The sequence below is a fragment of the Pseudophryne corroboree genome, chromosome 9, assembly GCF_028390025.1.
Source record: "Pseudophryne corroboree isolate aPseCor3 chromosome 9, aPseCor3.hap2, whole genome shotgun sequence".
NCBI classification, from domain to species: Eukaryota; Metazoa; Chordata; class Amphibia; order Anura; family Myobatrachidae; genus Pseudophryne; species Pseudophryne corroboree.
Window position 1 is genome coordinate 383,726,409 of NC_086452.1, and position 26,025 is coordinate 383,752,433.

Genomic DNA, 26,025 nt, shown 5'->3' on the forward strand with positions numbered 1-26,025 from the left:
CCTCCTGCTTCAAAGGCAGTCGGCAGGGTGCCCGGGGTAAGCCAACTTACCCCAGGCAAGCCGCGGGCGGGAGCGCTCCGCAGAGCGCCAACACCAATTAAATTGGAAACTGTGGGCCGGTGGTTGGACTGGTATCCGAATAGGGAGGATGCACAATTTTTGTTTTCCGGTTTTCAGTTTGGGTTTCGCTTGCCTGTTGCGAGCGAGGTGTCCGTGCGGGCCCAGCGGAACCTCCAGTCTGCCCGAACCTTGCCGTTAGTGCTGAGGGAGAAAGTGGATAAAGAGGTCAGGTTGGGCAGGATGGAGGGACCGTTCCTATCACCCCCGATGGATGGCTTGGTCATATCGCCAGTGGGGGTGGTTCCCAAGAAGGCTCCAGGCGCTTTCCGGCTCATTCAGCATCTTTCTTACCCGTCGGGGGCGTCGGTCAACGACGCAATACCGCCGGCTCATTGCTCGGTGGTGTATCAGTCGTTTGACGAAGCGTTGGAGATGGTCCGCAGTTACGGGACTGGGGCCCTCAAAGCTAAGATCGATGTTGAGTCCGCTTTTAGGTTGCTGCCATTACATCCGGACTCGTTCCGTTTTATGGGTTTCCGGATCGGAGCGGAGTATTTCATCGACAAATGTTTGCCGATGGGATGTTCCGTTTCATGCTCATTTTTTGAGCGTTTCAGCACGTTTCTACATTGGTGCGTGGAGTCTTCGTCAGGGGGTCACGGGGTAGCACATTACCTCGATGACTTCCTGTGCGCGGGTCCGGCAAATTCGCCACGGTGCGGCAACTTGCTTTTCAGCATCCGAGCGCTGTTTTTCCACTTCGGCGTTCCGGTGGCCGAGGATAAAACAGAGGGCCCGTCCTCCTGTTTGTCTTTTTTGGGGATTGAGATTGACACGGTGGCAGGATCGTGTCGGCTGCCTCGGGACAAGGTGGTGAAGCGCCGCGACGCTATTTGCCGGTTTGAGGGGTCGCGTAAGGTCACGCTACGGCAGGCGCAGTCATTGCTGGGCATGTTGAACTTTGCTTGTCGGGTAATCCCGATGGGCAGGGTTTTCTGCCGGAAGCTAGAAAGGGCGACTGCGGGGTGTGTCAGACCACACCATTTCGTGCGTTTGTCCTCAGAGATCAAGAGGGATTTGGCCGTATGGGCCTCGTTCCTAGAGGACTTCAACGGGGTGTGTATATGGCAGGCTCCAATGGTGGACAGCGCTCGGTTGCAGCTGTTCACCGATGCAGCGGGTGCCTCTGGATTCGGTTGCTATCTGGAGGGATCTTGGTGCGCGGCCTCGTGGCCGGCGGAATGGCATCGCGAAGGTTTAACTAAGGACCTTTTGCTTCTGGAGATTTTCCCCATTATGGTAGCACTGGAGGTATGGGGCGAGCGGCTGGCTCATCGCAGCATCTTGTTTAGATGTGACAATCTGGGCGTGGTGCATGCGATAAATAACCAGAGGGCGAAGTCGCTTGTCGTTCTGCGGGTGCTGGGGCAGTTGTTGTTGACATGCCTACGTCGAAACGTGTGGTTCCGCGCGCAGCACGTGCCGGGGCTGGAGAACGGAATTGCTGACGCGTTATCACGAGGGCAGTGGGACAGATTTTGTTTGTTGGCGCCCGAGGCCGACGAGCATGGTTTTCATTGTCCCGGTTATGTTTGGCAGGTGATCGGGCCGGACTGGAGAGTCTAGCATTGCGGTCAGTCGCGCCAACTACGCTTACAGGCAAGCCTGGAGCGAGTGGGAGGAGTTTGTTCAAGGACGGAATTCACAAGGTAAGAGCGGGCATCGGATGATGCTTTCTTTTATTTGGCAGCTGTATGTTTCGGATAGGTCCAGAGCGGTGGTTGCCCGGTACTTGGCTGGGATTTCGTTTTTCAGCAAAATAAAGGGCGTCCCCGACGTGACTAAAAGTGGGATTCTGCTGAAGGCGATGAAAGGATGGGCGCGAGTCGCGCCGACGCCGCCTGACAGGAGGCGGCCCATTGACGCGGCCTTGTTGCCGGCTGTCATCAGGGCGGTGGGAGGTGTCGCATAGTCCATGTTTGAGTCGTTGTTGTTCAGTTTGGCGTTCTCAATGGCTTACCACGGGGCCTTTAGGGTTTCGGAATTGGTAGCGCCTTCTAAGCGAGCAGATTCGCGCATGCTTGTCGGGGACGTGGTAGTGGGTGAGAGGTCCTTGCTTTGCAGATTGCGTCGCTCTAAGACGGACCAAGTGGGGAGAGGTCGATGGGTCACCTTGGTTCCGGCTCTTGATGAGAGCATTTGCCCAGTAAGGTTGGCAGTACAATATGAGGCAGTACGGCCCGACGGTCGGGGGTCCTGGCTGCTGCATTATGATGGGCTGCCGGTGACAAAGTATCAATTTCGTTGGATGCTGGGTCGCTGTCTTGCGAGCTTGGGCCTTCCACCCGCTGCGTTCGGGACGCATTCCTTCCGCATAGGGGCTGCGACGGCGGGTTTTTTTTCCATGGCCGAGATCCAGGCGTTGGGGCGATGGAAGTCGTCAAGTTACGGACGGTATATTCGCCCTGTTGCATGAGATGTTGGCTCGCGCGTACGCTTTGTTTAATTGCAGTTGTTTATCGTGTTGTTACAGTTCAGTACGTTGTGGTGTTGTGCGTTGGTTTGTCTTCCCGTTTTATCCTACTCAGGGATTAGCTACTCGCCGTTGCAGGCATGAGCCGGCAGCGGGGGTCTGGAGTTATTTTGCGATTTTTTGCCTGACTTGACGGACTGAATTCTAATCCACAATTCGGCTAATCTGTTCTAATCAGAGTCCCTCAGCAGGTCTTTAAGCTTTCACCTCCAGCTGAGTTCTTACATGTTTTACCCCTTTTTTTACCCTCCCCCCCTTTTATTTTCTTAATTTTGTTTTCAATTTCCCCATTTGTGTGTTCATGTTCGGCTTCAAATTGGCTGGAAGCACGTGCAGATCGGCTAGGCCGAGATTTCTGCAATATTCGGAAACAAAATTTTTCTTTTTGGCAGATCCTTCAGGTTAACGCACTTACTGAATTATGGTATAGATTTTAGTAACCAATTTTACCCCCTTTTCCTCCTCTTCAGGTTGGTTTGCTGATGACTTGACAGTTTGGGTGGTGGGCCACTCGTATGTGTTTTGGGCCGCAAGGTTTTTAGCCTCGGCGGGGGCTCAACGGTTTCCTAGGGCTCAAGGAGTTAGATGGCTTGGTTGGCGAGGAATGATGTGGAAAGATCTGAGGAGTAGGCTAGTTAGTCAGGCCAGCAAGCATGGAGTTCCTAGAGTATTGGTGGTCCATCTAGGTGGCAACGACTTGGGGAAGAGGACATCTTTGGAGTTGCGGTGGGCCATGATACAGGATCTGGCAAGTGTGGCCGCAGCATGGACCAATTGCATATTGGTGTTCTCCTTGATGGTGCCAAGATTGAGTTGGCGAGGTGTGGCGGACGGACGCGTAATTGATGAGGCCAGAAAGAAGGTGAATGGGGCGGTGGCGAAGTGGGTGCTGTCCCACGGAGGCAAGGTAGTTCGCCACCCTAGGATTCGGTTCCGAGACAGTCACCTTTTTCGGCCTGATGGTGTGCATCTATCCAATGAGGGGATGATGTTTTTCCTGGAGGATCTGTTCCTAGTGTTGCAGGAGTTAGGGTGAGGTTATGGTGGCGGTGCGAAGACTCTGGGGAGGAGTCTTTCGCTGTTGGCGGAAAAGAACGGCAGTTTGTAGTTGTATGGTAAGCTGTAGTGATTGACAGTTTGATTTGGTTTAGGTGCACTCACCTCCATCGACTTATTGGCCGCTCGACCACCCGACCGGGAGGCAGCGGAATGGGCACCCCTCCGGGTGGGAAGTCATTGTGGGGGTGGAGCTAGCACCTATTACCGTTTTTGATAGTTTGTAGTTAAATTAAGATGGTTTTGATTTTAGCATCTTTAAGGTTAGCGTCAGTTTAATAGAGCCGTTCTTTTTTCTGCCACCATATGCCGGCTGATTCGGCATCTTAATAAAAGTTTTTCATTTACAGGTTTGCTATGGTTAGGGTCAAATAAATAGCTAGCAATTTTTCTGCCAAATTCAAGTCTCCGTGTCTTTATTTCTTGGTATGAGAGGTAATGAATGCTTACTTAGAACAAAGGGGTCCACCAAATGTCACTAGGATGTTTAGGAGAGAGAATTGACAGCATTGGAAAGGAATGAGTTAAACATCTTGTGAGGGGTGGACCTAGCTGGAAGGAAAGTACAGCCCTTGGAAAAATGGGAGGGTTAGTAAATATAGGGAAGGATAGGCCATTTTGTTTCTCTCTGGTTGGTGAAATTGCCTTCCCGCCCTCCCACCCTGTTTGGTAGAGGTTCTGGCACGGAGTGCATTGGCTTTGAATTGTTGGCTGGTTTTATCGTTGGCTATTTATTGGCGGAAAAGAACGGCAGTTTGTAGTTGTATGGTAAGCTGTAGTGATTGACAGTTTGATTTGGTTTAGGTGCACTCACCTCCATCGACTTATTGGCCGCTCGACCACCCGACCGGGAGGCAGCGGAATGGGCACCCCTCCGGGTGGGAAGTCATTGTGGGGGTGGAGCTAGCACCTATTACCGTTTTTGATAGTTTGTAGTTAAATTAAGATGGTTTTGATTTTAGCATCTTTAAGGTTAGCGTCAGTTTAATAGAGCCGTTCTTTTTTCTGCCACCATATGCCGGCTGATTCGGCATCTTAATAAAAGTTTTTCATTTACAGGTTTGCTATGGTTAGGGTCAAATAAATAGCTAGCAATTTTTCTGCCAAATTCAAGTCTCCGTGTCTTTATTTCTTGGTATGAGAGGTAACGAATGCTTACTTAGAACAAAGGGGTCCACCAAATGTCACTAGGATGTTTATAACCTGGAGAAGGCATAAGGAAGTGATTATGTGCAAGGTGATAAAGGCACCAGCTAATCAGCTACAATATGTAAATGAACAGTTAGGATCTGATTGGCTGCTGCCTCTATCACTGGTTTATTACTTCCTTATGCCTTCTCCATGTTAATACATCTGCCCCATATAGCCCAAATGTATTAAGCCTTACAAAGTGATAAAGTGAAGATGAACAAAGAGTGATAAATGACCAGCCATTGAATTCAAAGGGGCACAAATGTTAAATACAATTCCAGCCATAATTTGCGTTTAATATTATTGCTAATTTAAACCATTCAGATGGTCAACACGGATGTTATGTCAACGATGTTAGAATGTCAGTATCATAGTGCTCTTTTAATTCTGTCCGTGTCCCTAACCAAAACCCTAGACCTCCTGACATTCTAACAAAATTGACATTTAAATGACATTATGTCAGTATTTCAACATCATCAATATCGATATTCTGCTACCGGTATTGTGTTTGATAAGAACATATAGGTGCACATGTAATAGGCAGAGGGCGCTACCCGCTCAGCGAAGTCTGCAAAGCTGGGAGGTGTCGGACACAAGAGGCGCTCTCCCCGCTCTGCTACTACAGCTTGGTGATGTGCACTTTCAAGTGTTGCTGCCGGCTGCGCAGCTTATGCCTGTCACTCTGTATGGGCTGTTTCATACACACTGGTTTTCACTGAAAAAGCTGGACAAACTTTGGGGGTCATTCAGAGTTGATCGCTAGCTGAAAATATTCGCTGCGCTGCGATTAAGTAAAAAACCGGCACTTCTGCGCATGCATATGTGGCGCAGTGCGCATGCATATGCGGCACAGTGCGCATGCGCGACGTACTTTCACAACGGCAGATGTATTTTCAAACAAGGTCTAGCGAAGCTTTTCAGTCGCAATGGCCGCCGCAGAGTGATTGACATGAAGTGGGCGTTTCTGGGTGTCAACTGACCGTTTTCAGGGAGTGCTCGAAAAAAAGCAGGCGTGCCAGGAAAAAACGAAGGCGTGGCTGGGTGAAAAGCAGGGCGTGTCACCCACAAAATCTCACCATCTCCCTGTCACCCACTAACTCCCACCATTTCCCTGTCACCCTCTAACTCTCACCATCTCCCTGTCACTGACCCTCTCCCCATAACCTCTTTCTTCTTACACCATCTCCCTGTCACCCACTAACTCTCATCATCTCTCTGTCACTCACTGACACTCTACTTCTCCTCATAACCTCTTTCTCCTGTCACCCACTAAATCTCACCCTCTCCCTGTCACCCACTAGCTCTCATCCTCTCACCGTCACCTCTCTCTCCTGTTACCCAATGACTCACACTATCCGCGTCACCCTCTGTTTTCACCCTCTACCTGTCATTGTCACGCACAGGTCACTGCCTCTAATTGTGACAAATGCAACTCGTTTTCCACAATAAGTGTGCCCGTGGGTGTGCATGCACACGCGATCTATAGGATCGCATGGTGTGTACGCTACCGGGACGCAGCTTGCCATGGCTAGTCACAAGCGTGATGTTGCTGCTGGTGAGTAGGATGAGAGTGGCCACATCTTTATTTGTAGGAGTCTGGAAAATGTATAGTTTGCAGGAGGGCGCGCTAACACCCTAGCACCGGCCCTGGTAATAGGGTCCGAGTTTACCATAGGTGCGGGATACCAGATGATCTCGGATGTTTTTTTAAAGTGGCAGTCATTTACAAGGCATGGGTTTGCCTTGTAAATGATTGCCGCTTTAAAAAACCTCCGATATCGTCCAGCATCCCGCAGCTCCGGTAAGCTTGAACCCTATTATATATGCCCCATACAGTTTAAGTTCCTACCCCTGAAAAGAGCTACTGAACAGTAAAGCTGACCATAGACTGCAAAATTGTGTAGCTATCCAGCAGGCATGGAGGAGGGGATGAGCGACCGCACGATAATTGGACTGCCTATGCTCACAGCACGATATATGAAGGCGACTTTCATTCACTGCCTGGAGTTGGCTGTACGATGGTCAGGTGGATCGGACAGGTTTGATAATAAAATTAAATGATCCAGATGGTGTTTCAGCAATTTTGAGGCTTGAATGATTATCGTTCAAATCTATACACTAAATGATAATCGTTTGAGCCAGTCATTGGGTCATACGGTCTGCTGAATTAGTGTGCAGTGTAGGTGCAGCTTTAGAGTGCATAGGTGAAAACTTTTGTCTCCATAAACCGTATACAGCTCTTACCTTGGTGGCCTCACTGTTATCTGTTTTTGTCAGTTCTGTGCTCTCATGCTCCTCACTGCTTCCTTCATCCATGTCACTATCTTCATCCTGAGTCGAGTCCCTCTTTTGGTCAACGGAAGTATTCATCTCAAGCATGGTGACGGGTAATATGAGTTTTCTCTGCTCCGTGGTCTCATCATTAGAAAACACCTCCACTACAACACTACATGAGGGGCTGTCAATACCACTGTCCCGATTAGGTATTTTACCATTATCATTTTGATCTACTGTTAGATCCTCATTGCCATTATCTCTGCTGGGTTCCCCCATCCTGTGTACAGACAGGCTTTCTCCGCAGTTGTTGATGTCAGTGATACTCAACTCCTTAAATTTAATATTATCAGAACTTGACAGTTCCGTGCTGTGAGAAATCTCAGATTCATTATCCTCACATCCCGTTTGTTCATCTGCAGATAATCCGCTCTCAACCGCTGACTCTTTCCTTGATGAACGAGGGCATTTGGAAGGTCCTGATTCGGGCTCCATTCTGAGTTTAGAATTATGGCGGTTCTGCTTCACGACGGTTATGGGTTGCCTGCGAAAAATAAATATGAGGTCTGAGTCAACATTTTTGGGGGGTTTAAACTGTTTAGTCCTGCAAAAATGTCATTATAAGGTGTTGGGGGCAGTTTATATAGGCTGTAAAGAACAATCAGCCATATCACACAAAACCAGACTATGGGCCTGATTCAGCACGGATTGCAAAAGCAACATCTTTCTCTAATGAGCAAAACCATGTGCACTACAGGTGGAGCAGATGTAACATGTGCAGAGAGTTAGATTTGGGTGCGTTATTTTGTTTCTGTGCAGGGTAAATACTGGCTCTCTCTCTAACTCTCTCTGAACATGTTACATCTGCCCCACCTGCAGTGCAGATTGCCATTAGAGAAAGATTTTGCTTTTGCGATCCATGCTGAATCAGGCCCAATGGACAGAATTCAACTTATCCACCGGCAGCCACTAGATGGCGCCTAAACAGAGCTATTCAATTGTAGCGCTGTTCAGGCACGATGGATGCCGGCGTCTGCATTTCAGCAGAAGTGGCGAGCTGAAATGCGCAAAGTGACCCATTTCGGCACTCAAGCGGCACTTTTCACGATTGCGCCCTGCACTTTATGGGCACGATCAGTGCAAAAAAAACCCAACTCAATTGAATTGTGCCTCGTGATCCCCTGTCACTTTAGACAGATCAAGGGCGCAAATCAATTGAATATCGTCCTTTTACTCACTAATAATTACCCAGCAAATTGCCAGTAGAGACATGCAAATCATATTTTATTCATTATTATAATCATTATAACCCACCACAGCGTAATTGGATGTCATGGCAAATCTCCATGCCCTGCAGTAGAGAAGGCATTGGACAATATATTTCATTGTCTATATCAGACTACCAGCTGCAGGTTAGATTTATGGCTCTGCACCTCGGCTGGTTTCTATGCTGTAGAAATGGCAGTTCAATATGCACAGATGGCCATGAGAGTAACTATGAGTTATGGGGTAATATATACAGGTCTCTACCCACAAGCCCTAGAGACGAGATTCATTTTTCATTCTCTGCCAGCACCGAGCATGAGAACGTTAATGCTCAGAGATATTTGCTCAGGTGAAATCAGTTGTGTTAAGGCAAGGGAACAACTATAGTCAATGCAGCTAATGAGACATGGGTCCTGGTACAGAATAGGCTCAGGACTCAGCGTGAACCACATCAATGATGATTCCTGCAGTCTGTGTGCATACAGATTTATTCAAGTAGAAATCAGAGAGAAGATGTAATGACTGAGTTTAGTTCAGGCATGTGTCATATTGGAGAAGAAGATATAACAAATATACAGACGTGTGCTCATACATTATTTCTGCAGTTGCGCCAAATAGTTCCTCTTGGCATGCCAACGCATCTGCTAGCTCTGGGTTACATCTACAGCACATATGCAACTGGTCGCGTTTAAGATTCTGCTATTAGGATCAATAGTCTATTGATATTTCATCTTGTTGTGACAGCCATGACTAGAGTAAGGTTTAGACAGGCATAGACAGAAGACTTTCAGTGGACTACAAAGGAAGGGACTTTTTGAAACACACTGACTATATAAGCTGGTACCATAAATAAAAAAATGTCAAATATTTCCTGAAAAATACACATTTAAAGCAAAGAGGGCCACAAGTCCTAATGTAATGGTTTTACTGGAATCCTGACTGCTCAGCGTGAACACTATCACATACCTGATATTTTCAAACTTTTCAATGAGAATACTGATGTCTGAGAGGTTTGTCTGATTCCTTTCTCTTGTTCCAGATCGTCTGCCAATTTTGGGTACGGATGGTAAAGGTCTGGAGGGTGCGGGAGGGATTCTTAGGCCAGGCGTATTCTGTGCTCCTGATATTAGATGGGCTGGCTTAGGAGGTACTATAAAAAAAAAAAAAATACAATTACAATAATACATTGTGATCACTAGTAAGGACGTCTTATTACCGCATTACTTAACACCAGGGGCTAAATGTAATAGCCTGAGAGTTGCTGGAGAAGCAGGACCTGGTGTGAGTCTGCTCGTATTTTTAAAGCAGCAATCCTTTACAAGACAAAACCAACCTGGTTTTGCCTTGTAAATGATTGCTTCTTTAAAAAGACAACAGGCAGACTCACACAAAGTCCCGTACCTCCAGCAACTCGCAGGCTTTTACATTTAACCCCAAGTTACTTAACCATTACTAAACTGAAGATAGAAGTTTATCTATGGGAACATACTGTAGATACAGCTAACTGTGACATGCAAACACGGCGTATCTATAATGGGTGCAGTGTGTGGGGTGCACACGGACCCCTGAGTCCAGAGGGGGGCCCCCACCGCACACGCTACACCCATTTTTTTTAATATTTACCCCTTTGGGGTCCCGCGCTGACGTCAGCAGCGCTCTGGAATCACTGCAGCGGCCATTTTCACGGTGTTCTGCTCATGCGTAGTAGAGTCTGAGCTCTCTAGTGCTCACATTCTCCAGCGATGCCGGCAGAGAGGAGGGGGCCCCAACGGAGGAGGCCACACATGGGCCTCCTCCTCTCTTAAAGTGCCCCTGCATGCAAACATATATATAAGTTTCATTAGTGCTTTTTAATGACGCTGCGCGCTTGGGGTTACCTGCTGGTAAGCTTGATTCGACATTTAAAAACACACAAATGTGTGACCCAATGTGGGACTCTCATTATTTAGGGTTAAGGCCATCCTAATGAAGAAGCACATGAAGTGGTGAATATCTTATTGTATATATTTGCAAACGTGTGTAAGTAAGGCTAGATACAGACTTTCCGATATACCGTTCGGTCGACGAATGATATATCGGTAGTGTATCGGTGCGTGTGTACAGCCGATATGTCTGCGAACATTTTGGAAGGAACCATAGTGGTTTGCGCAATCAGGACCACCTTAATGGGGCCTGATAACTTGCAAATCATCATCAAAGGCCCACTCAGTCCCCTTTGCGAGAAAAGTAAGGGTAGATTCCCAGTAATTCAGGAGTCTACTGGACATACTCGTAGAGTAGGACTACAGAGTACACTACAGTCCTGTCTGTTAATGTGATTATTTGGTGCTGGAGACAAATGGATAAAGTTGATCACAAGCAGCTGGGTCTGTCTAATTTGATTAAACTGGACATTAATCCAACCATTAAAGCAGAGGTTCCCAAACGCTGGCCTCAATGCACCCCAACAGTCCAGGTTTAGGTATAGCCATGGCTCAGCACAGATGGTTAAATCAAATTGACTAAGGTGCTAATTAAGTCACCTGTGGCCAAGCATGGATACATTTAAAATCAGGACCGTTAGGGTGCCTTGAGGACCGCGTTTTGGAACCTCTGCATTAAAGTCAAGGAACCAGACCTGCCAGTGCAAGCGCATATTGAGGCTGATGTGGCTGAGACAAGTAAAGTTTGCACTCAGGGGCTAATTAAGTATGGATCGCTTGTGCGATCCCCTGCGCAGATTGCTGAATATCTGGAAACTGCGCAGGCCCCGTTCTGTACATGTGCAGAGCAAGTCATGCGCATGGCTCACATTTTTCTGATAGCCTCTGCCTGATTGACAGGCAGAGGTGTCTGGTGGCTGGACGGCGGCAGAGACAGCTGGCGTGTCCGGAAATGTGTCGCCCCCATTTTTTTTTTTACGGAAGTGGTGAGGCCAAGGTCTTCGTCTCAAGCACAGATTCCTTGGCCCCAGCAAGGCCCCCTGCGACGGCCAGCAACTCAGCTGGCAGTCTGCGGCGAAACGTTGCGATACTGATCCAAGGCTGCGACGAGGCGCAGCGTTGGGATGGCAAATGCAGCAAGGAGGTATTTAACACCGCCTACAGTATTTGCATTACTATGGATGGCATTTGCAAAGTTGTCTGCGAGCAGCTTTACAAATGCAATCCATGCTGAATGAGGGCCTCAGCCACATAATACATATAAATACATTTCAAGCTCCATTAATTTATGTTAAAACCTGTTAACCTTATTTGTTAACATCACAAAATGCTTTTTGAATTAGATCAATTCATATTTTGGGAGTGAGGTTCTTTTAGTAGCATTAGCCATGCAGAGGACACGTCATTTAAATGCTACAGGTCTTAAAAGATTTAAGATCACACCCTTAATGTAGTATGTTAGAAATGCATGCAGATGCAAACTTACATATTAGTACTTCCTCCCACAGCTGCACATACTCTTCTCTAAATTTGTGGCTAACCACTGTCAGCCTTCCTTCCTTACTGTGCTGTGAGTAACCCCATAACTACCAGAGAAACTTGGTTATATGTTCAAGATCTAGAGAACAGTGGAGTGTATTGAGTGTTGTGTGTATATGAGGTTTGTTCAAAGGGCACGTTACTATGTACAGTATAAGCGTCTTTTCTTTTTTTTAATTTTGTTATTAGGTACGCTATAGCGGAGCCAAAAAGGTATCCCTGCTGGTATATGTGGGTTTAAAGGCTTGGTTTACTGAATCAAGTTTAACTTTTAACAATGACTACTCTACATATAGTAATTACAGGTTGAGTATCCCATATCCAGATATTCCAAAATACGGAATATTCCGAAATACGGAATTTTTTGAGCGAGAGTGAGATAGTGAAACCTTTGTTTTCTGATGGCTCAATGTACACAAACTTTGTTTAAGACACAAAGTTATTAAAAATATTGTATTAAATGACCTTCAGGCTGTGTGTATAAGGTGTATATGAAACATAATTGCATTCTGTGCTTAGACTTGGGTCCCATCGCCATGATATCTCATTATGGTATGCAATTATTCCAAAATACGGAAAAATCCGATATCCAAAATACTTCTGGTCCCAAGCATTTTGGATAAGGGATACTCAACCTGTATGACCCCACTCATATAGGTCAACTAGACAGAACTATTCAGTAACAGCAAGTAAAGGAGGGAGTGGTTTTGGTTAGAGGGAGGCATGGATCCTAGCACGGAACAGAAAGATTATTTTAGGTGATACCAATTCACAATAGTAGCTTTAAATAGAAATCTGAAGCACCTGTTTCCCAAAGACACGTCCATTTGTGTTGCTTTTTTTCTTTTTAAAAAAAGGTCTAAATCAGTGGTTCCCAAGCTTTCTTGAATCACAGCACCCTAGAGTATCAGCAATGTTTTCATGGCACCCCTAGGATAAACGTTTTTCATGGATACATTTTGAATAAATATTAAATGAAGCAAATTGTGCCTACCGGTCATTCTTATGGTCAATTATGTGGTGAGTTGTGTACAGGTATGCTTCTGATTGTCCACATATTTTATGAATGACAGCCACCAGCACTGGTTTTGCCTATCACTTTGACCAGTGGCGGATGTTTACTCCACCCCACCAGTGGCTTCTCTCACTGTAGCTGGCAGTGACTTCCTATTAGAAGTCCTACATGCCAGTCACCTGCAGGATAGGCAGAGCCAATGGGATGTGTTTTCTCCCTCTGGGACTGCCAGACTGGGCTGCACAATGAAACCGCCGCAAATACGCATACGCCGGTCCTGGCGCCTCCCAGATCCATTGCGCAGGCGTCAGAACCCGACTTACCAGGGCTGCCTCTTTCCTCTTATCTCTGGCATAAGTAGCCACAGTCCCCCTACCCAAAAATATATGAGCCGCCGCCGACTTTGACTAACCCGAGGCACCACTACAAGAGCCTTGTGGCAAACCTTACAAGAGACTCATGGTACCCCTACAAGAGCCTCATGGCACCTTACAAGAGCTTTGTGGCACCCCAGGGTGCCTAGGCACACAGTTTTGGAACCACTGGTCTAAATGATTGCCTTTATTGTAAAGATTAAGTTATGACCATGCAATCATATTTAGTATAATTATTCTGGCACAGCAATGAACATACATATTTTGGAATATAGATTATAAAACATGCTTCATAATTTCAATAGCACTTGCGTTCTCCCTGAAACAGTAACAATCATATCTGGGCCCCTGGTGTCTGTAAACACAAAATTTGCTGTTGCAAAGACGTCAAAACACATTACAGCTTGTTAAATACCAACCTTGGGGTTTTTCTAGATTTGATTTCCTGACTGGCGTAGCTTTTGCCCGCAGCTTCTTTCCAGTTTGCTGAATACATAATATTGGGCTAGTGTGCTGGGTCTTTCCGAAAGGACTTGATTCAATGTGACATTTAACTTGGAAAGTGGTGCAGCCACGACCTGAGAAGAAACACGAACAAATGTAACACTCCATCAGCTGAGTTATTGGTCAAGAAAGCGGCAAATCTATAGAGCACAGTAGGAGAGAAAATTACTATTGTATACATATAAACACAATCTAAATTTCAGAAGTATCTAAGGCCAGCAGCGGAACTTGAGTGGTCGGCCTATGTGCAAAAATATAATTCTTCCTCCCCCCACCTAAACCCAAGTTTACAATATGCCACGTGTCAGGGAGTGACAGGGGAAGGCAGAGGGTGACAGTGCTAAGCAAGGGGAGGCAGAGGATGACAGTGGAATGCAGGGGGAGGCAGAGGGTGACAGTGAGAAACAGTGGGTGACAGGGGTACAAGCACAATGTTTTGCATGGTGCGGAGAAGAGGGGGCATGTACCCTGGTGGGTACAGGAACACAGCAGACTCTGCTCTGTCCCTGACAGGGGCCCCTGCCCCTTGTGCTTTCCTCCGTCGGGCAGACTTTGACAGTGCCAGTTATACCAATTGTGAGCTACCTTTAATTCACAGACAGCAGTGAATCCAAAAAATTTACATCTGGCTGTTAATTAGAGGCAGTAAGTGGCTGTGATCATCAGCACTGCAAGGTGGCAGGACTCCTCAGTCCAGCACACACAAGGTCAGCCCTGCCCTAAGGGCAGTTCCTCAGGCAGTGGGGGAACCATGCTCTCTGCACTGGGCCATTCATCCGACATTACTCAAAATGGTCTGCAGGGGGGCCAGGGAATAACCCATTGCAGGTCTGGGCAGCAGTGGGTCCCTTAGTCCTCGGGGGCCCCGGTTCAATGCACCTGTTGCACTAAGGGGTCTATTTAGGATTAAAGGTTCAGTGGCTGCATTATATATTGCTACATATTGCAGCAATACATTAGGCATGTGCACTGGTATGTATCAATACAGGGCTTCTCTTGGGGCCTTGCAAAAACCCCTGTGATGGTTTTCTCCAGTAAAATGTGGCATAATAATTATCTAACTCATACTGAGATAGAGTTAGCTAGCAGCCAATAGCTACACGTTTTGCCTCTTGTTAGACTGATTGTGGACGACCATCCCCATAGAGATCGGTGGGCATGGAGGTAAGGAGATTTGGATTGCGTCTGCTTTATAAAGACCCCTTGAGATGCAGTATACTCCTGAATACTGAAAACTGTATTCTAGGGATGGCAAACTGCTGTTGAGATCATGTAATTCATTGTTCTGTAACTATACTATAAAAAGGGACCTGTCCAGTTAAAGAACACTCCACAAAAGTAAATATACTGTATATCAGAACAACATAGGCAAAACAAAATGAGATATAATACATCACATATTGTATTAAATTACTGTATATTTACCAGTGAGACCTAATTTCATCTATAGTAAAGTCAAAGTAATTGCTCAATAAAGTCAATGGTTCCTAGTGATAGGTTCAGTCCCAAAAAAATGAAGATATTACACAAAGTAGCAGCTTCTATGGTATATTAATTCAGAGGCTGCAATACATTGTACACTTTGGCTGTTTTAGAATAAAACTACAAAAAAAAGAGACCTTGTGGCTTTAGCTAATTGAGTGGTGACTCTTTTTATATAATACTGGAGTCTCAGAGGAACAATTCTGTTATAAGCTGCACCAGTACTTATGTGGGTGAAGCTGAATGATTGGGATTCTGTTTGCTGATATTATATGGGTGAAGCTGAATGATTTATGACATGATATATGAGTGAAGCAGAAAGATTGGCACTCTGCTTGCTGATATTGTTTATAACAGAAACAAAATGAAACGTTGCCAACAATACTTCTAGCTTACCGACAGTGTGGCGAGCGCAAATGAGCCCCTTGCGGGCTCGCTGTCACACTACGCGCGCCACACTATTTTATTCTCCCTCCAGGGGGGGTCGTGGACCCCCACGAGGGAGAATAGGTGTCGGTATGCCGGCTGTCGGGCTCCCGGCGCCAGTATGCTGGTCACCGGGAGCCCGACCGCCGGCATACTGAAGACCACCCCTTGACCGCGGCTGCCCTGTTCTTTCAGTTGGCAGCTCAATAGCCCTTTTCCCATGGGCTATTGGTCAATTACCACCTTTTTGGTGTCAGCAGACCCTCTCATACCTACTACATCCTGCCCTTACCCTATCCCCTCCAGTCAGTCTCTTTCTTTCTTTCTTTCTTTCCATTCCTGTCCTTGTAACCACTCATCAAAATGTCCTTTAAGGTGGTCTCTTATTAATGCAAAAAGCCTTAATACCCCCCCAGAAATGCTCTATGTTACACGCTACCATTACAAAACTGAATTTTAAATTTTGGTTTTATCCTGGGAACCAGTTTCAAGGGAAGCTATCATCCCTCCATGTCCTCCCGCAGGTTCCTGTTGGTAGAGCATGCCTCCCAGATAACTAGAAAGATTAGAGTGGCTATTATGATCCTCTCTACAGACCCGTACAAATCAGGGACTAAATGTCTCTCCCTGCCTTGACGAGCACTAAATCCCTTCTAACACACATGGTTGGATCTCGTCTGTTTGACATTTGGCGTGCGTCCAACTACTAGAGAATTGCTATAGCTCCTCTCATGGTTAGACGTCCTGCCCAATGTATGTTATGATCAATAACTTATTTGGGCATCTTTTGATTTGTTAGACTGCTGTGGGGGTTTGAGTATTTTGACCTTAATCTGAGCCGCCATGTGTTTTTCCTTACGATATGGGAGGTCCACAAGCCTGTAATATGAGGTGCCATCATGAATATGCCTATTTCCATAACTGAAGCAGACAGCAGCTGCAGTAGCTTGAGCGATCCCACTAGTCATTACATTCCTCATGGGTTTATATACGACTTTAAGAATTCAGGCGAAAGGAAAGATTCAGGCAATCCTGTACATTGAACAAAAGCTTTGATGGCTAAACCGAAAGTTCTATGAAAAAAGTAACAATGTGGACATAATGTTGGTGAAAAGACTGAGGTGGCATCCCATGCTGTTGTGGCAAACAGGGATAAATGAGGAACCCTTACATATAACCTGTCACAAACTCACAGGTGGATTAGTGGATGCAAATCTGTACTCCAGGATTGGCAGGGACCCAGATCATAGGCACGGAGTCTAGCATTCCGGTAGTGTTCACCAGGGACCCCCGAAAGGTGGTTTGGGCTTTGCTGCACCTGACACAAATTGTGGAACTCTGGGTTCCAAAGTAAGGGACTGGTAAATACTGAAGCTGGTATAAGAATTTGGCAACAGACAGGGTCAGGAATATCATGAACAGGTACAGAGTCAGGGAGCAGGTAGTAGGATGGCAGGAACCAGAAGCTGAGCACTGGGAAGGCAGGAACCAGGAACAGGAAAGGGCGAACCACTAAAAAGCACTACGGTGAAACACTGGCGTAAAGTATTAGAGCCTATACTCTCACACTGTCCTGTGCCCAGAGACTCCCATTTATAGGGATGAGATCCAAATTTGGCACCCAAATATCACATTTGGTGCTCCTTCCCCATTAAAGCTAAGACAGAGCGGCGCACGGCCACAAACTTCTCTATGGGAGTCATGTCCATCTGTCTATTGCTGATATCCCACATTAATGACTTCAAATTGCCTTTGGTGGTTTTAATTCTGGACACTGTGAAGGCTTTTAATAGGCTTTCTTAGGCTTTTATGTTCAGTAGATTAAGCAATTATGGTATCTGTGGTGAGTTTTTGAGTGATGTACAGGCTTTATATCATGCACCTCTGGCCTCCGTGCTGACCAATGGTCTGTGCGCATCCATGTTCGGCCTGAGAAATGCTTGGCCCCAGACAGTGCTGTCCCCTTTCTCTACTGCTATATGCCTCATGCATTGAACCTTTTGCTGACAGGTTTCAACTGAAGTCTGATATTAAAGTGTCATCCTGGGATCTTCCCAATACAAGATTTCCATCTTGATGTCCTCCTTATGTTGTCCTTGCCTCAGAACATGCTTATTAAAACTGTTTGTAGAATTGGACTTCTACAACTCACTGTTTGGATTTAACATAAACCAGCCCCGGAATCTAAATTATTGTGCCTTAAAATTTTCTAAGGAGGCCGTTGTCCATTCGTTATCTCGGCATACAGATTACCAAAATTTCTGCTCATCTTTTTTATGAAAACTACAGCCACTTTGTAGATGGCTATCAAACAGGCTTGGTCATCCTGGAAATCCCTATATACATCGTGAACTGTGAAGCTGCTATACCTGTACCAAACTCTCCTAATTCCTGTGCCTGTTTCGTACTCTACATCCACTCTGTGGCACATTTGTATGGAATGGCAAGAAACCAGAACCCCGTTCAGTCAAGCCCACTTCTGGTGGTGGGTAGGGCTTCCCATTCTTTGAAACCTATTATAATGCAATACAGCCCAGCCATGTACTCTGCTGGCATGACCGCTCAAACAGTAAAAAATGGTCAGCCTCTGTGGCTTTCTTCCCTGTCTCCCTTGGTCACTCAGGCCAGTTTCAGGCTATGCACTCCCTTCTTTCACTTTTACCTGGTCACTGATTGGATAAATAGCCAAATGCTGTTTTTGCTACTCATAAAAATAACACTGAACCTTTGAGATGTGGGGATCACGTTGTACAGGAGAGAATGGTGTAAGATCCACCAAAGCATTGCTAAATCATTCATTAGTGTAACAATTAAAGAAACCTCTTATAAGAGTACATGATCACAGCTAAAGTACATGGTCACAGCTAAATGTCATGCCATATACTGTACCCCAAAGCTTTTGACTTATGTTAGCGACAGTGTGGTCAATGGGGCACGTATTTTCACATATGGAGGGAGTTTCCAGTTACCACAGCATATTGGAATTATGTTTTGTCCCGGATTATGAGAGTTGTCTTTATTCATCTCACAATTAACCTCTTTTCAATCTTCTACACAAACCAATCCCTGGGTTTTCTAAGGGCCTAATTCAGACCTAATCGCAGCAGCAAATTTGTTAGCATATTGGCAAAACCATGTGCACTGTAGGGGCAGATATAACATGTGCAGAGAGAGTTAGATTTGGGTGGGGTGTGTTAAAACTAAAATCTAAATTGCAGTGTAAAAATAAAGCAGCCATTATTTACCCTGCACAGAAACAATATAAACCACCCAAATCTAACGCTCTCTGCAAATGTTATATCTGCCACCCCTGCAGTGCACATGATTTTGCCCATCTGCTAACAAATTTGCTGCTACTATCAGGTCTGAATTAGGCCATAAAGCCGTATATATACTCACTAATGCGGCCAAATTGCAGCTGGCTATGGATTGGAAGAATTCCTCTTCTCCGGCTCTGATGCTAGTTCTCAATAAGAATTGGTTTGTAGCTTTGTGGAATATCTCGAGTCAACTCCACGATAAGGTATGTTTTTTTTCTCTTTTCCTACGGTCTCCATGGGATTTGTAGCACAATATTCTGGTACTTGCAGCTTCCTGATCTCTGTCCCTTGCTCTCTCCTCTCTTCACTGTCCTACATGGCCTATAAACTTCATCCTTTTTATGCTCCCCAATCTCATTATAAATTGTTGCAGTTAAAGATAGAACACACATTTTATTTAATGTTCATCTATTTTTTGCTGGAATAGGTCTCCTTTTTTGTTATTCTGTGTACATCTGTTATATCTTGTACCACTGGCTATCAACAATAAAACCTTTAAGTTTATGCAACTGCAGAAAAACTAAATAAAACCTAAAACCAATATCTCAGCAATATGAAGGAATACATTCCATTTTGAGGATTTGAAAATGTGTTGGGCCCTGGTGCTTGCACGAGGGAGGATGGGCAAAGAAAGTAGGAGCATGGCCTGTACAATTTGCTGACCCTTGTACTTTCTTTACACATACAATGCCGCAAGTTCATATTATGCCACATTACAGTGCCCCAGTTACTGTATATTATGCAACAATATGGTATCGTCAGACAAAGAAAGAGCCCTGCTATAAGCCCCGCCAGTCTTAAATGTTAGAAGTCCGCAGTGTGTACACTGCAGGATAGTAATGAAACAAATGTTTTCCCAGTATTAGCCACTAGCATAAAAGTCGGGTATCTATGCAAATATTACCTGCCCAATATACAGTGTAACAGATCTTAATACATTAAGTATAGGAGATAAGTTTATTCACAATAGTACACACCTAGAAGATCAACAGTAGAACCCAAAACATTATGAGTGTATAAAAATTGCATTCGTTTTAATATTTAGCTATTTTACAGAACAACTAAATCAAGGGGTCAAATCAGTAAGAAGCGAGTTGGGTCCTGGGAGCGCTTTCACAGCGAATTCGCACAGCAAATTTAGGGGCACATTTATCAACAAGTGATAAAACTCATTGTCAACGATAAAACTTGTTGTGTATAATAAATGGTGCTCCAGCCAATCAGCTCTTACTACATGTTCAGCATCTAACGGTCATGTTTTTGAAAAATGACAGTTGGGAGCGGATTGGTTGGAGCACCATTTATCGCAACAAATGTCATCATTCACAACGAGTTTTATCACTTGTTGATACAGTATATGGGCCCCTTAATTTGCAAATCAATTCTAAGCTTGCGTTGCATTTTGTGCACATTTTGTGCACTTTACTGAGTAAGTGAAAACATTGGGAAAATGTTTATTTTAAGGTAAAAATGTCTGACACAGTGTAGTACCTCTGGCACACCCCTCCCAATTAATTATGCACCTAAAGGGGTTTTAAATAGTATAATTTGGCCAACAGAGACATGTCCGTTTTCAGGTGAAATTATCTAAAAGCTCAATAATGGGTTTAATGATGTGGGGAAGGTACATGGAAGTACTGTATTGATGGGAGAGGGGTTTTAGAACTTGCAAATAGGAGCTTAAAAAAATGTTTTCTCACTTAAAAAAAAAAAAATATAAACACCATTAAAAATATTGCAAAGACTAATATTTGCTGAAAAGCACTTGTTGCCTAGCAAAATGTCGATAGGTACATAATATCAACACCCAATATTAACTCTAACCCTAAAATTTCTATTGTTTACATTTTTACTTTGCAACATGTTGAGCATCCACATTTTAACCATATAGACATTATAGGGGCGATTCAATGTTTTACCAGCCCAAACTCCCAATTCAATTGTTTTTATTTTATTGTGTTGATCACACCCAGACAGACCGGGTTTAGCCGCTTCACCAAAGTGCTGAGCACAACCCGAAAAGTGCAGTTTAGACGCCCAAACGGTTCACTTTTTCGCACATTTCAGCTCACCACCTTCGGGGGCTGCAAGCTGAAATATGTCTCTCTGTACCCAAATGGAGCAACAATTACGGAGCGCCATCTAGTGGTGGCCGTTGGGGAAAAACAATTGAATTCCCCCCAATGACATTCAACATCATGGTGCTGACTTTTTAACTGTTGACATTGTACTTGTTAACAACCTGACTACATCACGATGAGAAGGGCATCCACACAAGAAAAAGAGAAGCAAGGTCCAAAGACTTCATATACTAGTAGGTGGAGGCATTGAGCAGCAGCAAACCATATTTGGAGCAGAACAGTATCATACAGTATGTAAGGCCTACTCCAAAAACGTAGGTAGCAGAGGATTTCGCCACACCGAGAAGAGGAAAGAGCAGCACAAATGCTGCACGATAATGATAAATGTTATTACCATGAGTACACATTGTAGCTCCGCCCCTCCACACACTTACCCGAGGGACAATTTGTAAAGCAACAAAGGAGACACACTAAAATGTTATTTATTATAAACACAGGCCCAATGCTCTATCGGGAGGTGACCAGAAAGTGATCACCCTCTTGGTTTGCAGTAATGTTTTCACTTAAGGCCCATACACACTGGGCGATTTTGAGCTGAAAGCAGGTCACTTTTGGTGTGTTGAGCTGCTTTCAGCTCAAAGCCGCCCAGTGTGTATGCCCAAACGATGAGCGCTGATGCACGCTCCCGCTTCATCGCTGGCAGCCGCCGTTCATCTACTGGTATTACCAGTAGATGAATGGCGGGGTGAGCGGCTTTCCATAGCGCCTTGCTATGGAAAGCCGCTCACCCCCACTGACATCACTGGGCAGGGGGGAAAAACGCTCAGTGTGTATTCACTGAGCGCTTTTCAGCCTAGCAATGTCAGCGATCATCGCTGTTCATACACCCTAGGCAAAAACGCCCAGTGTGTATGGACCTATACTCAACAATGCTCATTTTCAGGTGGATCTGTACACCCTCAAAGCTAGATTGAAACCTATCAGGCATTTCCAAGCACCTTAAAGTGCTCCTGGCTGACTAGTAAGTATATATGCTCAAATGAAATGCAAATCTGATTTGTTTTTATGTGATGTGTCAATGAACTTTATGATGAGAAAACTGTGTGTGCGCCTCTGGAAGTCAGGGAAAAGCTGGCTGCATGATTAAACTACGCAGTGCACCACAGGGCTTTTGTCCCTCTCCAGGGGTTAAATAAAAATATGCATATTTTAAACAGAAATGTTATGACCCAAACTAAGCAACTGGTTCAGAAGCTGGAAACTGATGAGACAATGAGAGAGGTATTTAGGTCAGAGGGAAATGAGCTGCCTTAAGGATAAAACAATGAACTTTTCATATAGAGCTTTTCAGTTTGGTCTGGGCCCTGCACTGTATCAGGAGACATTTTTCTTACTCTTCCGTCTGCAAAGAATGTGCAAGAAAACGTGGCTTGCATGAGAAAGTGTGCAGTTTGTATTCTGTCTTTGAAAACATATTCTTGTAAGAATGGGAAGTATTTAATTTACCTCTTTTTCTATGCAACATTAGGTTTCATGACACATCAGCTGTTATAAAGAAAAATAAAAACTAAATCACAAATATAAAATTAATTCAGTTTATTAAATATATGATTTTACATATAATATATATATATATATATATATTATTTTTATTTATTTTTTTGTGATAGAAACACTGGTAAAGTGATAAACTGGAGCTATGTTTGTCCCATGTTTCTAGCCTATGTATTTTAAACTGTGGAAATTACTGTTTTGCTAAACAGACTTGACGAGAGTTTGGGCTTTTAGTAAAAGCCGGATATGGGTCCTGGGGCTGTGGATGTGAGAAGGAAGGGAGGGCTCCATCCACAAGACCCATTTTGGGTCTTTATAGACCTTGAGACTAAGAACGGTCTAATTAGGGCCTGCACCTGTAGGAGGCTGATATAAGCTCTGTTAGGGATTGGCTCAGAGCTCACTACCTTGGGAAACAGGCAGCAAGTTGTTGTGAGACACTGTGATTTACGGACTGTAAGTACTGTGCATATGCCTATGTTCATGGTAGGGGCATTATATATATATATATATATACACACACACACACACACACACATACATACATACATATATATATATATATATATATATATATATATATATATACACATACATACACACACACACATATACATACATACATACATACATATATATATATATATATATATACATACACACACAAAATATATGGACAATAGTATTTGGCCAAACCTGTTAATTCAGGTGTTTTATTCAGATCCGTTGCCACAGCTGTATAAAATCAAGCACCTAACATAGTAACATAGTTGATGAGGGAGGAGAAAGACAAAAAGTCCATCGTGTTCAACCTAGCCATGCAGTCTTTATTTGTAAACATTTGTGGTACAAAATGGGTCATTCTGAAGAGCTCAGTGACATCAAGCATGGTACTGTGATAGGATGCCACCTTTGCAATAACACGGTTTGTGAAATGTCATCCCTGCTGGATATTCCACGGTCAACTGTAGGTGATATTATTCGAGAGTGGAAGCGTTTAAGAACAACAGCAACTCAGCTATGAAGTGGAAGACCACGTAAAATCACAGCGTGGTCAACGACTGCTAAGGTGCATGATGCGTACAAGTCACCAAAGCTCTGCTGATTCCACAGCTGTAGAGTTCCAAACTACTACTGCCATTAATGTAAGCACAAAAACTGTGTGGTGGGAGCTTAATGGAATGGGTTTTCATTGCTGAGAAGCTGCATGCAAGCCTCACATCACCAAGTCCAATGCCAAAGGTTGGATTGAGTGGTGTAAAGCACACCAACACTGGACTGTGGAGCAGTGGAAAGGTGTTCTATGGAGTGACGAATCACACTTCTCTGTCTGGCAGTCTGATGTGCCCTTTAGATGCAGATATCTGATCACAATACACACCTCAATTTGTGACCATGTTTCCGCCAGCCCCGCCATCTTACACCTGATGTTGGGACAGCATGACTGATATGAGGCGCAGCCTAATGGCCGTGATGGGAAATTAGAATGAAATAGAAAAGGTCTGGTTACCTTACTTATTGAACCACCCTCATACATATATAAAAAATCGCTCTAATAAAAAAATAATGAAGCCTAGCTAATCTGATAAAAATATTCACAAAAATAAAAATAAATTTTTTTTCCTCTTACTGTGCATAGAGTTCATCAAGAAAACAATATTTTTGACCAAAACTATTTCAATCATCCTTATCAGCTGAGTTGGTCTCATTAGGCAGCAAGTCAAAACCACATTTGCGGCCATTTTTATCTCCATCATCATCATTGTTTTTTTTTTTTTTTTAAAGGATACAGAGCATGATAAAGTATTTTAAACTGGAGGGAAAAAAATTAAAGGTCAAATACTAGCAAAAAAAAATAATGAAATACAACATCAATGGTAATGTTATTTCCCTGCAGAGAACAGGAACCGAGAGGGTTTTTCACAGTGACAAGTAAAAATTATAGCTTCTAACGGTTATGTCAACATTGAAATAATGTCAACATTGTGTCGACAGTCGGCATGTTGACAAATAATTTTTGGAGTAGCTCATGCAGAACTGTAACCGCAGCTAGGGCCATAGAGAGCGTGTCCAGGTCCGGGCATTGGGGGCTTGACCTAATGTAAGGAAGGGTAGCCACAAGTCCTTGCAAAAAAAGTACTGCAGTCAAAATGGTATATGTGGCCCACTTTACAGAAGGGCGCCATTGTACACCCCAGCCAGGAGCTGATCAAGGTGGGGGGAGGGGGGGGGTCACTAAAATCCCACCCTCCCCAGTGGCAAGGCAGAAGAACGCAGAGCGTAAGCGGCTCCTCTAATTTACCATGCTCCTCATGAATGCTGGGCAGTGAGAGTGATGACATCATGCAGCGTAATGTCATCACACCCAGGATTATGGGAAGAGATTGGAGGAGTCTGGACCAGACCTATATCCCAGAGGGGGCAGGCATACACCTCCACAGACTGTAGGTGACAGGTGGCTTTTAAACAAAAAATTTCAGGCTCATTTGTTTAGGCAATAGAGAGATGTAATTCAACAAAATGAAAGACACGCATGCACTAAACATTTAATTTATAACGGTATCATAATCTTACACTATCTTATTCCTTATGAAAGTCAACTACTGGAATAAAATCAAACTGGATCTAATTGTAGCAGTACAACGGTCTTCCTAGCCTGTTGAGTTTAGCAACTTACACAGTAGTAGACCATCTTTTGACATATGCGTCCTGGCAACCAATAGAATCCAACAATATCAGAACTTGCAATAGAGAATGGCAGCCATCTTTACGTGACATGCATATGTCAGCAAGCAGTATTGCATCTGTATATATGTTTTCAAGGGGTTACATGCAATTCAGTTATTTTATAAACCATCAAACACATCTCCAAACTAACTAAAAATTAAGATGTAATTAACACTACATGAACAGCTTCATAAATTGTGAATACTGTTTTATAGCATATCTGTAAATATTTGAATAGTGTTACATTTAGAATGCCCAACTGACTAAATGGAACTAAAGAACAAAACATACTGGTGGCGGAACCAATGCGCAAACAAGCAGTTCTAGCCCAAGGTGCGTTTCACTCACCAACCTCTATAATACAGGGAGGTCTTATTACTCAACCCTGTGCAACATAAATCGACAAAGAGTGCCAGGTTAAACCTGGACCGCCCGGCACTGACGGTATCCGCAACTTTCATACTTGCAAAATCACTTCAATAAAACGCCTACATGCTCTCCACCAAATATGCAAAATAGCTACTGGTTACCATCTGCTGTGCTTTACCACCCCAAAACCCCCCAAATAAACACACAGAAACTGTGAAAAACTGGGACAGGAGGGGGGGAAGGGGGAGGGGGGGAAGGGGGGGGGGGGGGCAGTCTTGATGAAAAAGGCTGGAGCTTCCCCTTCCAACCCTTAAATAGTCACCAGCCCCTAG

The 26,025-nt window shown here is 44.4% G+C and overlaps 1 protein-coding gene across 2 annotated transcripts in view; it reads right to left on the bottom strand.

Annotated features, from left to right (window-relative positions):
- Nucleotides 1-26,025, bottom strand: part of FGD3 (FYVE, RhoGEF and PH domain containing 3) — a 421,797-nt gene that overhangs the window by 183,250 nt on the left and 212,522 nt on the right. For both annotated transcript variants that reach the window (XM_063940801.1, XM_063940800.1), the window contains exons 2-4: nt 13,650-13,808; nt 9,347-9,530; nt 7,085-7,658 (exon numbers count right to left, since the gene is read on the bottom strand). In XM_063940801.1, coding sequence (XP_063796871.1) covers nt 7,085-7,658; nt 9,347-9,530; nt 13,650-13,808 — 917 coding nt within the window. The remainder of the gene's footprint in view (nt 1-7,084; nt 7,659-9,346; nt 9,531-13,649; nt 13,809-26,025) is intronic.